At 39.4% G+C, this 14,318-nt stretch overlaps 1 protein-coding gene across 1 annotated transcript in view; it reads left to right on the top strand.

Moving 5' to 3' along the window:
• Nucleotides 1-14,318, top strand: part of AUTS2 (activator of transcription and developmental regulator AUTS2) — a 1,269,011-nt gene that overhangs the window by 1,220,458 nt on the left and 34,235 nt on the right. The window contains exon 10 of the mRNA XM_070730563.1: nucleotides 10,422-10,517. Within this exon, the coding sequence (XP_070586664.1) occupies nucleotides 10,422-10,517 (96 nt within the window). The remainder of the gene's footprint in view (nucleotides 1-10,421; nucleotides 10,518-14,318) is intronic.

Below are 14,318 nucleotides of genomic sequence, written 5' to 3' on the forward strand. Positions count from 1 at the left end.
CTGGCTGGGGAATTCTGGGAATTGAAGTCCACAGTCCTTAAAGTGGCCACGGTTGGAGACCCCTGCTTTATAGCACTAATTTGCTTCCAGGGCTTCAAAGTTTAAATTGCTCGCACAGCTAAATTATACCCTGTATTTTTAGCCTCTCTGATAATGAGCATGAGGAAAATCTCATTGAACAAGTAACATTTTTTGGTGTGTATTGAAAGTTTTCTGTATGAAATTTCTGGCTAATATTCAGCAGCATATTATCCTTGCTTCCATTTGCTACAAGTGAGAGGCAGGCTTTAATAAGTTTTCTTCTTTTAGAACAAATATATATGTATTTATCATATAGTAATAGTAATGTTGACAATGCAAGCATTAAGTAACTACAGTGGTACCTCTACTTAAGAACACCTCTACTTACGAACTCTTCTATATAAGAACCGGGTGTTCAAGATTTTTTTTGCCTCTTCTCAAGAACCATTTTCCACTTAAAAATCCGAGTCTCCGAAACTGTAAATGGAAAAGGCAGGGAGAAGCCTCCATGGGGCCTCTCTAGGAATCTCCTGGGAGGAAACAGGGCCAGAAAAGGTGGGGGGAAAGAAGCCTATGTGGGGCCTCTCTAGAAATCTCCTGAGAGGAAACAGGGCCGGAAAAGGTTGGGGAGAAGCCTCCATTGGGCCTCTCTAGGAATCTCCTGGGAGGAAATGGAGCCTCCACCCTCCTTGTGGTTTCCCCAATTGCATGCATTATTTGTTTTTACATTGGTTCCTATTGCTTCTTCTTACAAACTTTTCTACTTAAGAACCTGGTCACGGAACGAATTAAGTTCGTAAGTAGAGGTACCACTGTAATACTTTAGGGCTATTTGTCTTGCAATTGTTTGGACAACCGCTTAGATGGCGGCCAAGAACTAATATTTTCTGTATCTGCTGCCATCTTGTGGCCATCTGGATTTTTGCCACTGTCTGGTTTTGTTCTACAATACTTAAACTGACTAAATATCTATCCACAGCAGATTAGTCAAAATTGAAGCTGGAACCTTTTAATTACAGATGTGAAAGCCCCAATTTCACATCCCACCCTGAGGCCACTGCAATCCCCACAATTCAGACTTGGTCAAAAACAAAAAGAAAACAAGAAAACATGGGAATGAAACAATTTGGCAATGATGTCATTTAGTTTCTTTGAATAAAGGAAATTAATAAATAAACGATGGCAATTCCAAGAAAAGATCTAGTGGGAAAATAACTTGAGTCTACTGGCATCACATCTTTATTGCCTTAAATAAAGATTTAAATAAAACTGAACCACTGGGGAAAAGAAATTAGTGAATTGTCAGTCTTCTTTCCTCCACTTCATTGTATTTACAGTATTACAATATTGTTCTATTTCTATATTTAGGTCTAATCTATCTCTATCTCTAACTCTATCATTTTATTGTCAGGGCAGTTCACATGTTTAATAAATTATTGAATTGAATTAATTATTAAACTTATTAAATTTAAATTGATATAAATTTATTACATTTATATTAGTTAATTTTAATTAAATATACAGTATATTAAAATTATTAAATTTAAATTAATATAAATAATCTTGGTCAGCCTGATCAGAAACTTTATTTGGGTAAGCGTTAACAGAATTGGAACTGTCACAGAGATGTCTGAGAAATGTGAGGTAGAAATGTGAGGTAGAAATGTGAGGTAGAAATGTGAGGTAAATGTTAGCAGGCTGGGTAGAATTTTGAATCTCACCATTATTACTACAAGTACTCCTCGACTTACGACCACAATTGAGCCCCAAATTTTTGTTGTGAAGTGACATTTTGTTGATAAGCAACATTTGTTCAGTGAATTTTGTCCTACTTTATGACCGTTTTTCCCCACAGTTGTTAAGTGAATCCCTGTGGTTGTTAAATTAGTGACGATGGCTGTTAAGTGAATCTGGCTTCCCCTTTGACTTTGCTTCGCAAAAGGTCACAAAAAGTTATCACTTGAGCCCAGGACGTTGCAACCGTCTGAAATGTGAATCAGTTGTCAAGCACCCAAATTTTGATTGGTGACCATGGAGATGCTACAGCAGTTGTAAGTGTGGAAAACAGTCATAAGTCACTTTTCTCGGTGCCATTGTAACTTTGAATGGTCACTAAATGAACTATTGTAAGTCGAGGATTATCTGTACTACTACTACTATTATCACAACTTTTATTATAATTATTATTGTTTAAAAACCTTACTCGCTGTCTTCATAAACTCCAGAGGAGAGCACCAGGATGATTAGGGGATTGTAGACTAAAACATACGAAGAACAGTTACAGGAACTGGGCAAGGCTAGTCTAGTGAGGAGAAGAACCAGGGCAAATATGATGGCAATGTTCCAATATGGCACCGGACCAGACTACCTCCGGGACCGCCTTCTGCCACATGAATCCCAGCGACCGATTAGGTCCCACAGATTTGGCCTTCTTCGGGTCCCGTCAACTAAGCAATGCCGTCTGGTGGGACCCAGGGGAAGAGCCTTCTTTATGGTGGCCCCGGCCTTCTGGAATCAACTCCCCCCCCCCCCGGAGATTAGGACTGCCCCTACCCTCCTTGCCTTTCGTAAGCTCTTGAAAACCCACCTGTGTCGCCAGGCATGGAGAAATTGATATACCCCTCAGCTATCATGATTTATGTATGGTTTATGTGGGTTGTATGAGTGTTTTTTATTATAAGGGTTTTAAATACTGTTTTTAATATTGGATTTGTACTCTGTATATTGCTTGTTGTGACCCACTCTGAGTCTTCGGAGAGGGGCAGCATACAAATCTAATAAATAATAAAATAATAATAATAATAATAATATTTGAGGGGCTGCCACAGAGAGGAAGGGGTCAAGCTATTTTCCAAGGCACTTTAAAGCCAGAAAAGGAATAATGGATGGAAACTGAACATGGAGAGATTCAACCTGGAAATAAGGAGGAACTTTCTGACAGTGAGAACAATCAATCAGTGGAACAGCTTTCCTTCAGAAGTTGTGTAGGGTCTCCTGCTTGAGGGGTTGGACTAGATGACCTACAAGGTCCCTTCCAACTCTGTTAATCTGTAAATCAAGAGAAGTAGCTATAAAATGATGGGTGAGGGTTGAGATGATAGTGAGAGCAGCAGAATGTCTAATCTTTGATTATTTTATTTCATATCTGAAATGCCATTACTTGTGTTTTCCTTGATCTATTTTGCTTTATGACTGCTGATGCTTCTTAACTTCTAAGGACTTGTGTTGTTTTTTTAAAATGTTGTTCTGCTATGGTTTATATTGAAGGGGAATCTTAGGCTGGGGTTGTGTTTGTGTATGTGAAGCACACACACACACCCGACACACACGTTACACACAAATCAAGACAGTAACCATAATTGGTAATTGAAGCCCTGTTCTTTTTCTTTTCTTTAATGTGCTTCATGAAATATACATAAAAAAGGTGTCTCTTTGATACTGTGTTTGGGGCTACCATCTTGAGTTTGTTATCCTTCTAGCCTCCATCAATATCTATAAAACATCTATGAAAACTAATAGGGACTTTTTAAAAAGGGATCATTCCAAACTTCATGAAATTTTTAAAAAAGTGTTTTATCCTCTTCCCCCTTCCCGACACATGAAATGTAATAAGTTTGTATTTCAATCCTTTTACAGTTTGACAAATACCCTACAAAAGTAGATCCTTTCTACCGTCACAGTGTGAGTTCCTACAATTGCATTAACATGATTCTAATTACTTTTCTTCCATGGGTCACATGACTGATAGAACATCCAGTTTTATGTGTCATTTCTTCACATCCGTTCACTGTGAAAAGCATCTGTCCTCGATATTGTCATTTGCTTTAGTTGTTGCCTCATTGTCTTCTCTTAAAAAAGTATCTTCTCCTTTTTAAAATTGGCAGTGTCTTTTTTCTTAGCAACTTTGCAAAGTATCCCTTATTATTATTATAGGCTTTTTTCTAGCAATAGCACTTAGAGTTATGTAGGACTCTCTTTGCAGCACTTTCTAAGCTGTTTACATATTGCCCACAACAAACTGGGTTTAACAACCTCAAAAGGATCAGAAGACTGAGTCAAAGACTGGTCACGATCAAACTCTTGGCAGTCGGCAGAGTTTAGCCTGCAATTCTGCATTCTAACCACTACACCATCTTATTCATTCCAGGATGATAGTTATTTTGCACTTTGATATATAGCAATCAAGATGAGAGAGCTGTGTTCACACATTAAAAGAGAATCCCATGTTTATTAATCTTTTAGTATCTGAGGTTATTTATGCAGTTGTAGTGCATACTTCTAATGTCTCATATTTGAGATGGAAATAAGTTTTGCTTTGGCTTTAAATCAAAACAACCCAAATTGGAATACTTGCTATGGAACTTTAGGACAGACTGACCCTCTTCCTAGGGGAAGAGCCTTCTCTGTGGGGGCTCCGGCCTTCTGGAATCAGCTCCCCCTGAGATACATACTGCCCCCACCCTCCTCGCCTTCCGCAAGAGTCTGAAGAGTCATCTATGCCACCAGGCTTGGGGCCACTAGACTCTAGCCCCCTGGCCGATGAATGTAAGTTAGTTGATTGAATGGGAATGAGAGTTTTTTAGTGGTTTTAGGTTTTTAGATTAATTAATTTAAGATAATTGGATTTAGGATGTCATATTGCTCCTTTAGATGCTGTAAGCCACCCTGAGTCCTCAGAGAGGGGTGGCATATAAATCCAATCAATCAATCAATCAATCAATCAATAAAACAATGGAAAAAGGAAATACTTTCTAGTTTTAGGCAGAGGTCAAGAGCTCCAGAATGATTGAGACAAAGATTTTAATAAGTGCTCATTGAATTAAACTTTAGCAGGAACCACAGAGGGCACTCCAAGATCGATGCGGCTTCAACATTATTTAATCAGAGTGGAACAATAGCAATAGCACTTAGACTTATATACCACTTCACAGTGCTTTACATCCCTCTCTAAGAGGTTTAGAGTTGATACCTGTTGTCTTGTCTCGCTTGGAGCAGAACTTGCTCCTTGCTTTAGAGTAGAGCCCTGCCTGTCAGTTTGGTGCACGAGATTTGAGATGTTCCTTGCTTGATTCCCAAGAATGAATGTGAGATTTTGGGATGTAGCCGAGATGGAGTATGAAGAATAGCATTATCATTGCCATAATGGCCATTTTGTTGTTAACAGCCAATGGGCAATAACATTGCTCTGTCCTTGCGTCTTTCTAAATGGCACATTACACAGAAAATTAAATGTTGCAGGCTTTAGAGTCTTTAAAGATGCTCATTTTAGGCATTAAAAAGTGATTTCAGCCCCAGACCCTTGATTGTATAATGATTTCTTAAAGCTTTCAGTTTCAATATCAGCTAATCTTGGAAATGGTTTCTACATCATTGGGCATTCGTGCTAAAATGAATCACATTAAAACAGCATTGAGCCATCAACAAGAAGAGAGATAGGGGAGCTAGGTAGCTGCACCCACAACTTAAACTAGTATGTTTTCCTAATGAAGTTAACTATAAAAGGGGTTGAGGATTTTGGAGTATATGGAGGCCTGCTTTTTGAGTTTTGGGATTTAGAAGGCATTGCACTTTCTCTATCCCTTAACTTTGCATTGGAAGTTTCCAAAAGAACATTATTTTTTGGGTATTTTGGCTTAGTGGTGTTTCATTGTTTCTTGGGTTCAGTTCCCTGATCTGTAAAATAGGAAAGATGGTAATCCTATCTTTCATACCAGCATGCAATGAAATGTGCTAATGTTTTCGCTGAATTAAAAGTTTTCCTTGGGTAGGAATTTAATGGTGACCACGTTCTTATTTACTTTTCCTGCTTCTTTTCAATTACCAACATATTAGCAATCCACTTCCAGCTCACCCAGCATTGCAATTATATTTGAGCTAAATGCAAAGTATAAAAAAGCAAGCTTTAATGAACTCGGTCCCTCTCAAGATTGTGCTTTTTAATGATACACGCTTTCCTTTTGTAAATGGGGAACAATAACTCTTCAGTTAGAGTCGGGATAGAATCATTCTTTTGATGATGATGGTGTTATCCATTCAATCGTGTCTGATTCTTGGCGATTTTGAGGGCCAGGTCTCTCCATATCTACCAATCTTGCATTAGTTTTCTGAGTTGTTTTGTGTTCTGGCAGGTATCAGCTATGATAGTGCCCAGCCTACCATATTTTTTGGTGGCCTCTTTTCCTTTTACTGCTAACTTTTCCCAACATACAGTAATTGCTTTTTCCAGTAAATTTCCCTCCCCCCCCCCATGGCCAAAATAAATGAGATGCAATTTTATGATTTTGCCTTCCAGTCCACTGCTTGCTTGTTAGTCCCCCTTTTTTGTCCAAGGAATGATTCTTTTATCTAGGGAAATTTTCTTGAACAAGTTGGGAGCAAAGTGTGGATTGCATGAGTCCCAGCAATATTCATTTTGTATCCTCCAGGTTATATACCGTTTCCTTCCCCCATAGGCTTTTGTTGTTATTGTTATCGATAGAGTAGAATAGAATAGAATAGAATAACAGAATAGAATAGAATAACAGAATAGAATAGAATAACAGAATAGAATAACATAACAAAACTGAACTGAACTGAACAGAATTGAATTCTTTATTGTCAAATGCAATTTGACACACAAGGGATTTGTCATTGGTGCATATGCTTTCAGTGTACATAAAAGAAAACATATATTTGTCAAGAATCATGAAGTACAGCACTTAATGATTGTCATAGCGTACAAAGAAGCAATCAGGAAACAATATTAATATAAATCATAAGGATACAAGCAAAAAGTTACAGTCATAAGTGGGAGAAGATGGGTGATAAGAATGATGAGAAGACTAATAGTAATAGTAATGCAGCCTTGGTGAATTGTTTGAAAGTGGTGAGAGATTTTTTTTTTTTTGAGCAGAGTGATGGGGGAAAAACTGTTCTTGTGTCTAGTTGTCTTGTGGGAAATACAGAGAAAGGATGCTGTTTTGCAAGCTGACGTTTGCTCCTGGAGAACATGCAGGGTATAATGTAATGAATCCCAAAATGTACTTATTTGTAACATCGACAGTGTATGCCACTTACAACCTGCCACTTCCAAGCCGAGAATTATGCTTCGACTCTCAAATCTCAAGTTACCTTCCTTCCAAAGCACTTGAAATAGGACATAGAGAAACTAATCAAAGAGAGGACAAACCTAGACCTAAGGAGAAATTTCTAAGTGAGAACAATTAACGATTAATCCGTGGAATGGCTTGTCTTCAGAAGTGCTCCAGAACTGAAGGTTTTTAAGCAATTGGTTATTTGTTTGGAATGGTACAGGGCCTCCTGCAGTGCAGTGGGGTGGACTAGAAGACCTCCAAGATCCCTTCCAACTCTGTGATTCTGTGATTCTGTTCTGTTATTCATGTCTCTATTTATACAAAGCTTCCAAGTTACCTAAAAAGGGTTGCAAGTAATGCTATTACATTTCCCAACTGTGTCTTTTCCAGACAATTAAGTAATTATTAAATTAAAGGCATGGAAGAGAAACCGAGATATTATTTCTTTGTACCCTCAGTATGACAATATACTATATTACACTAATAATGTTGGAACGCTATATACTTTTCATTTTTACACATAATGCATGCATTTTGTGCTCTTAATTGCATTTTAATGGCAGGAGAAGTGGGAACAGGAATCCTGGAACTCATAACAATTTCTTCCCCATCTTCAATTAAACAGCAATTTTTGCAAAGTCTCACATCAAAAACCGCAGAGTATTTTCCCCCCTTTCTTCTCCAATATATATAAAACTGGGGAGGGGGACTGTTTTCTAAACTGCTTTTAAGTTCAAAAGCAACTATGCTTTGCACCTTCCTTGGATCTACATTCTTTAAGTCGTTGGATACATTATTTTTCTGGGAGAGATTTGAGAGTTAGATATTAAGTGCATAGCAGGGTTAAGGGCTCATGTGATCAAAATTTGCAAGCCCACCACAAGGAAGAGGTGGGGATCAATCTTTTTTTTCCAAAAACCCTGAAAACAAAATGAGGTGGATGGAAACTCATGGAAGAAAGAACCAAGCAAGAACTAAACAGAAATTTCCTAACAGTGAGAACCCACAGCTGACATTGGAACATCATCTTTCGGCTGTGGCGAGGAGGGCATTTGCCCAGGTTCGCCTGGTGCACCAGTTGCGGCCCTATTTGGACAGGGAGTCATTACTCACAGTCACTCATGCCCTTATCACCTCGCGGTTCGATTACTGCAACGCTCTCTACATGGGGCTACCTTTGAAAAGTGTTCGGAAACTTCAGATCGTGCAGAACGCAGCCGCGAGAGCCATCGTGGGGCTTCCCAGATTCGCCCACGTTTCTACAACACTCCGTGGCCTGCATTGGCTGCCGATCAGTTTCCGGTCACAATTCAAAGTGTTGGTCATGACCTTTAAAGCCCTACATGGCATTGGACCAGAATACCTCCGGAACCGCCTACTACCGCACGAATCCCAGCGGCCAATAAGATCCCACAGAGTCGGCCTTCTCCGGGTCCCGTCGACTAAACAATGTCGTCTGGCGGGCCCCAGGGGAAGAGCCTTCTCTGTGGCATCCCCGGCCCTCTGGAATCAACTCCCCCCGGAGATTAGAACTGCTCCCACCCTCCTTGTCTTCCGTAAACTACTTAAGACCCATCTATACCGCCAGGCATGGGGGATTTGAGACACCTTTCCCCCAGGCTTATTATAATTTATGTTTGGTATGTATGTGTTGTTTGGTTTTTTAAATTGATAGGGTTTTTAGTTTTTTCTTAATATTAGATTTGTGCCTGTACAATATTGTTTTATCGCTTGTTGTGAGCCGCCCCGAGTCTTCGGAGAGGGGCGGCATACAAATCTAATAAATTATTATTATTATTATTATTATTATTATTATTATTATTAATTACTCAGTGGAATGATTTGTCTCCATAAATTGTGGCTGTTCCAACACCAGAGGCTTGTCTGAAATGGCATAGGGTTTTCTACATAGAATAGAATAGAACAGAATAGAATAGAATAGAATAATTTATTGGCCAAGTGTGATTGGACACACAAGGAATTCATCTTGGTGCATATGATCTCAGTGTACATAAAAGAAAATATAGATTTGTCAAGAAACATGTGGTACAACACTTAATGATTGTCATAGCGGTCAAATAAGCAATGAAGAAACAATCAATATTAATAAAAATCTTAAGGATACAAGCAACAAGTTACAGTCATACAGTCCTAAGTGGGAGGAAATGGGGATAGGAATGATGAGAAAAAACTAGTAGAAATAGAAGTGCAGACCAGGTAAAAGGTTTGACAGTGTTGAGGGAATTATTTGTTTAGTAGAGTGATAGCATTCGGGGAAAAACTGTTCTTGTGTCTAGTTGTCTTGGTGTGCAGTGCTCTGTAGCGACATTTTGAGGGTAGGAGTTGAAACAGTTTATGTCCATGATATGAGGGGTCAGTAAATATTTTCCCTGCCCTCTTTTTGACTTGTGCAGTATACAGGTCCTCGATGGAAGGCGGGTTGGCAGCAATTGTTTTTTCTGCAGTTCTGATTCTCCTCTGAAGTCTGTGTCGGTCTGTTGGGTTTGCAGAACCAAACCAGACAGTTATAGAGGTGCAGATGACAGACTCAATGATTCCTCTGTAGAACTGTATCAGCAGCTAAATACTTGAGCAGAGGGTTGGACTAGAAGCCCTTCAAGGCCCCTTCCAACTCAGTTATTCTGAATAACCAATAAGTGGGTGTGTATCAAAGAAAAAAGATAATTAAATAGTGCAGGTTTTTTTTTAAAAAAATAATCTTATGCATAAATTAATTTCTTCCTGTATTTTTCCACTTCCCCTTTAACCAATCCTGCAACAGTTAAGTTAAATTGTATTGTGCTAACCAAGTATCAGCAAATCACCAGGAAGCTGCCAGGAAGTTGAATGAAAGATGTTTGGGGCTAGTACTGAAACTTGCACACCATGATTTCAGTGCTGTAGCTAGGGCAATTGACAATGAGATCTTTCTGCCCTAGCTCATTCCCCATGCTCACATTTTTTTCCCCTAACACAAGACTGCAGAGATCATTTTTAGATCAACTATAATTCTGCCCCGTGATACATTTGCTCAACCAAGTTCTTCCCTCCATATCAGTCATCTGTCGTCTTGCATGTCACAAATGCATTGCGGGACCTTTTGCTGTCTTTGTTGCCATTGCTTATGGGTTTATCATTTCCTCCGTCACGTAGTTCTCAACATATTGATAAGCTTCAGGGGGATTCCCCCCCTGCACATAGTTCACTGTCTCATTCATGCTTGTATCTATTTTACTTTTGTGTAATTTGAAACTGCAAGACTTGTGTATATATATATAAAAAGGTGGGGGGAATAAAGTTAGTAATACGGATCTCTTTCTGCCGCAGCTATTCCACTCCTATCCTCCTGCTGTGTCTGGCATCCCTCCTATGATCCCTCCAACTGGTCCTTTTGGCTCGCTGCAAGGAGCGTTTCAACCCAAGGTAAACTTAGACTGAATAGTGTGAAGGTACCGTATTTTTCAGACTATAAGACGCACTGGTATATAAGACACACCAACATTTCAAAGAGGTAAGTTTTTTAAAAGACTTTTGTCCTTCCCAGCCCCCAGGAGCACTCAGCAAGCCTCCCAAATCCTCTGTGCATCCCACTTTTTCAAAAATGGGCCCGTTTTTCACAAAAACTGTGTTTTTACCTTCCCCCAGCCGGCCTCCCAAACCCTCTGTACACCCTGTGTTTAGCAAACCCAATTTTGCACACCCAATTTTTGCGAAAAAATTTGGGCCCTCTGTACACCCTGTGTTTAGCAGTTTTTTCACCTGTTTTTGCAAACAATGGGGTATGCAGAAGATTTGGGAAGCCTGAGAGTGCTCCTAGGGGCTGTGGGAAGGCAAAAATGGCCACATTTTTGTGAAAACCGGCCTGTTTTTCATCCAGTTTTTTGCAAAAATGGGGTGGGCAGAGGGTTTGGGAGGCCTGCAGAGTGCTTCTGGGGCCTGGGGGAAGGTAAAAATGCCCCAATTTTTACAAAAAACAGGCCATTTTTTTTTGTAAAAATGGGATGGGCGGAGGATTTGGAAGCCTATAGAGTGCTCCTAGGACCTAGGAGAAGGCAAAAACACCTCCTTTTCGCAATAAACTGCCCATTGTTTGCAAAAAACCAGGGGCATTTTTGCCTTCTCTCAGTCACCAGGAACATTTTGCAGGTTTCCCAAAGCTTCTGCACACCCAATTTTTGCGAAAAAATTTGGGCCAATTTTTCATAAAAATGGGACGCAGGAGCAGGGATTCGGGAGGCCAAAATTGGCTGTATTCAGTGTATACGATGCACCGTCATTTCCACCCTCATTTAGGGGAGGAAAAGGTGTGTCTTATTCTCTGAAAAATACAGTAATTACTTAGGCATTTGTGTGGTGTGGATCTATTGTTGTTTGCAGAGGGGTGGGTGGGTCTTTTTTGGTCTCTTACAATGTCAGATATGCGATGGTGGTGGTCTTTTTCATGGTCCTGAAGATGGCTGCAGGAGACTCTGAGTGAGGGAACTTAAAAGTGGACAAACAAAGTCCCTTGGCTTTTACACAACCTTATTGTTTTGAGCAGTATATATATTAGAGGATGTATGTGAAAATCTCAGACAGGAATTCTGAAATTACAATTACACAGGAAAAGGTAAGATTTGGGGCAAATTACGAGGTATCATTGAGCTGCAAATATTTTGAGAGGGAAATTCAAACCATTTTAATCACATTGACCCAACCTGAGGATAGCAGAGATTTTTATTTTTTAAAAAAATAGAAATTAACTTGGCCTAACATTTCTTGAGTTCCTTTCGGACAGGTCTTTTAAACACTCTTTGCCTCTTGAATGTGATAGGCATTGGATAATCTTTCCTTATGTTCTGTCGGGCTCTCTGGTAGAATCCTCCCGAAAATTCACAGGAACAAATTTCAGACACACACACGTTTGAAAATTCAAAACAATGTTCTTTATACCGAAAATTCAAATAAACTAAGCACTCTTTTTGTATAGCAAAGAGCAAATTTGTACAAGTCCCTTATCAGTTCTGAGATACTTAGCTTGCAGCTGTGAGGCGATTCACAGTCCTTCTTTCACAAAGTGAAACACACTTTGCTCTGCTTAGTTTCAAAGCGGGGAAAAAGCAGCACACTAAGGTCGAAGTCAGCAAGGCAGGCACGAAAACACAATGATCAGAGAATCCTCCACAATGGCCAAACCCACATGCTGCTCTTTATAGCAGCCTCACTAGTTACCACAGCCCCACCCAACCACAGGTGGCCTCATTTTCTTTGATAATAATCTCTCAATTGTGGCTGCCTATGCATCGCTCTCCGCATGCGTGGCTGTATCATTAACTCTTGTTCTGAATCCGAGGAGGAGAGAGATAATTGATCTGCTTCTGGGCTGTCTGCCACACTCTCCTCCTCCCTGTCACTCATGTCTTCTTGGTCAGAGGAGCCTTCATCTTCAGATTCCACCGAGAGCAAAACAGGCCTGTGGCATATGGATGTCTCCCCCACATCCACAGTCCTTGGGGCAGGAGCTGGGCCAGAGCTAATCACAACACCTTATCTTGGCAATTTCATCTGTTCAGACATGACACTTTCTGATGAATTGAATATTGGATGTCCTTGATCTCTCATCCAAAGTTATCTGGACATTTCATATGGTTTAGAGGTGGGATGAATTTGGAGACCCCAAAAAAGAAGAAGAGAAACTATTGGTTGGCTTCACACCATTTAAGCTGGGGTTAGTTTTAGCCATAGCTTGTGGTACAGACAAACAATAGTGAATCAATCCACATATATCCTTGCTAAGATTACAAATGGCTGGGCTTTCATTACTTTATAGAGCGCTGGTGAGACCACAATTGGAATACTGTGTTCAGTTCTGGAGACCTCACCTACTAAAAGATATTGACAAAATTGAACGGGTCCAAAGACGGGCTACAAGAATGGTGGAAGGTCTTAAGTATAAAACGTATCAGGAAAGACTTAATGAACTCAATCTGTATAGTCTGGAGGACAGAAGGAAAAGAAGGGACATGATCGAAACATTTAAATATGTTAAAGGGTTAAATAAGGTCCAGGAGGGAAGTGTTTTTAATAGGAAAGTGAACACAAGAACAAGGGGACACAATCTGAAGTTAGTTGGGGGAAAGATCAAAAGCAACATGAGAAAATATTATTTTACTGAAAGAGTAGTAGATCCTTGGAACAAACTCCCAGCAGATGTGGTAGATAAATCCACAGTAACTGAATTTAAACATGCCAGGGATAAACATATATCCATCCTAAGATAAAATACAGAAAATAGTATAAGGGCAGACTAGATGGACCATGAGGTCTTTTTCTGCCGTCAGTCTTCTATGTTTCTATGTTTCTACTTATTATGCTAAAAGGAAATAAGCAAAATTATGGTTTTGGTGTATGAACTAAATCAGAGGGAAGCCCAGAGCTTCACACTATAAATGCAGGAATATGAATGAGAAGAGAACACCTTAGAGGTAGTAATGAGAACTTCACACAAGCTTTCAAAGTCCATTGACTGTAAACTGAATGCCAGATATTTCATTTCTTTTTTAAGGAGTATTTTTTTATGCGTGGGTGGATGTATATAAAATGGAAATCGGCGTTTTTAGCAGTGTGCTTTAAATCCACACTTTTTCGACATGAACCCGCAGAAAGTTTGGTGAGTGTGAACACCAACCCCACTATCAGTGATTCAGGCTGCTTAAATATGTAGATTATGGCTCATTAACAGAGGCCTTCATATGTATGCTAATCAGTCTGTTAAGAATCCATTTGAGTTAAATCATCCCTAGCATTGTAGATGGTTTGTTTTCGAAATATTTTTTTTAATTAAATACTTCCTTAACTGATTATTTTCTCTTGATTTCAGAATCAGTTCCTCTTAAGGAAGAACTGTCTTGCACTTTGTGATTTAGAGGGGAAATAATTGACTCTCTTCATGCACTCATATATCCATGGGTTGAATTCATGGGCTGTGGTTAGAAGTGGGGGAATAGGACAGGAAAAAATAATAAAGATCAGCTTTTAAATCTACATCATTCACATTCTGAAATTATTCCACTTCAGTTTATTTAAAATGTAGAATATCTCCCTTCCCCTCTCTTTAATTTATTGCCTGCCCATCTTACCACGGGTAATTCTAGGTGGCTTACAATCATATGTGTATGTATGTTTGTATGTGTAGATAGATAGATAGATAGATAGATAGATAGATAGATAGATAGATAGATAGAT

The sequence above is a fragment of the Erythrolamprus reginae genome, chromosome 1, assembly GCF_031021105.1.
Source record: "Erythrolamprus reginae isolate rEryReg1 chromosome 1, rEryReg1.hap1, whole genome shotgun sequence".
In the NCBI taxonomy this organism is placed as follows: Eukaryota; Metazoa; Chordata; class Lepidosauria; order Squamata; family Dipsadidae; genus Erythrolamprus; species Erythrolamprus reginae.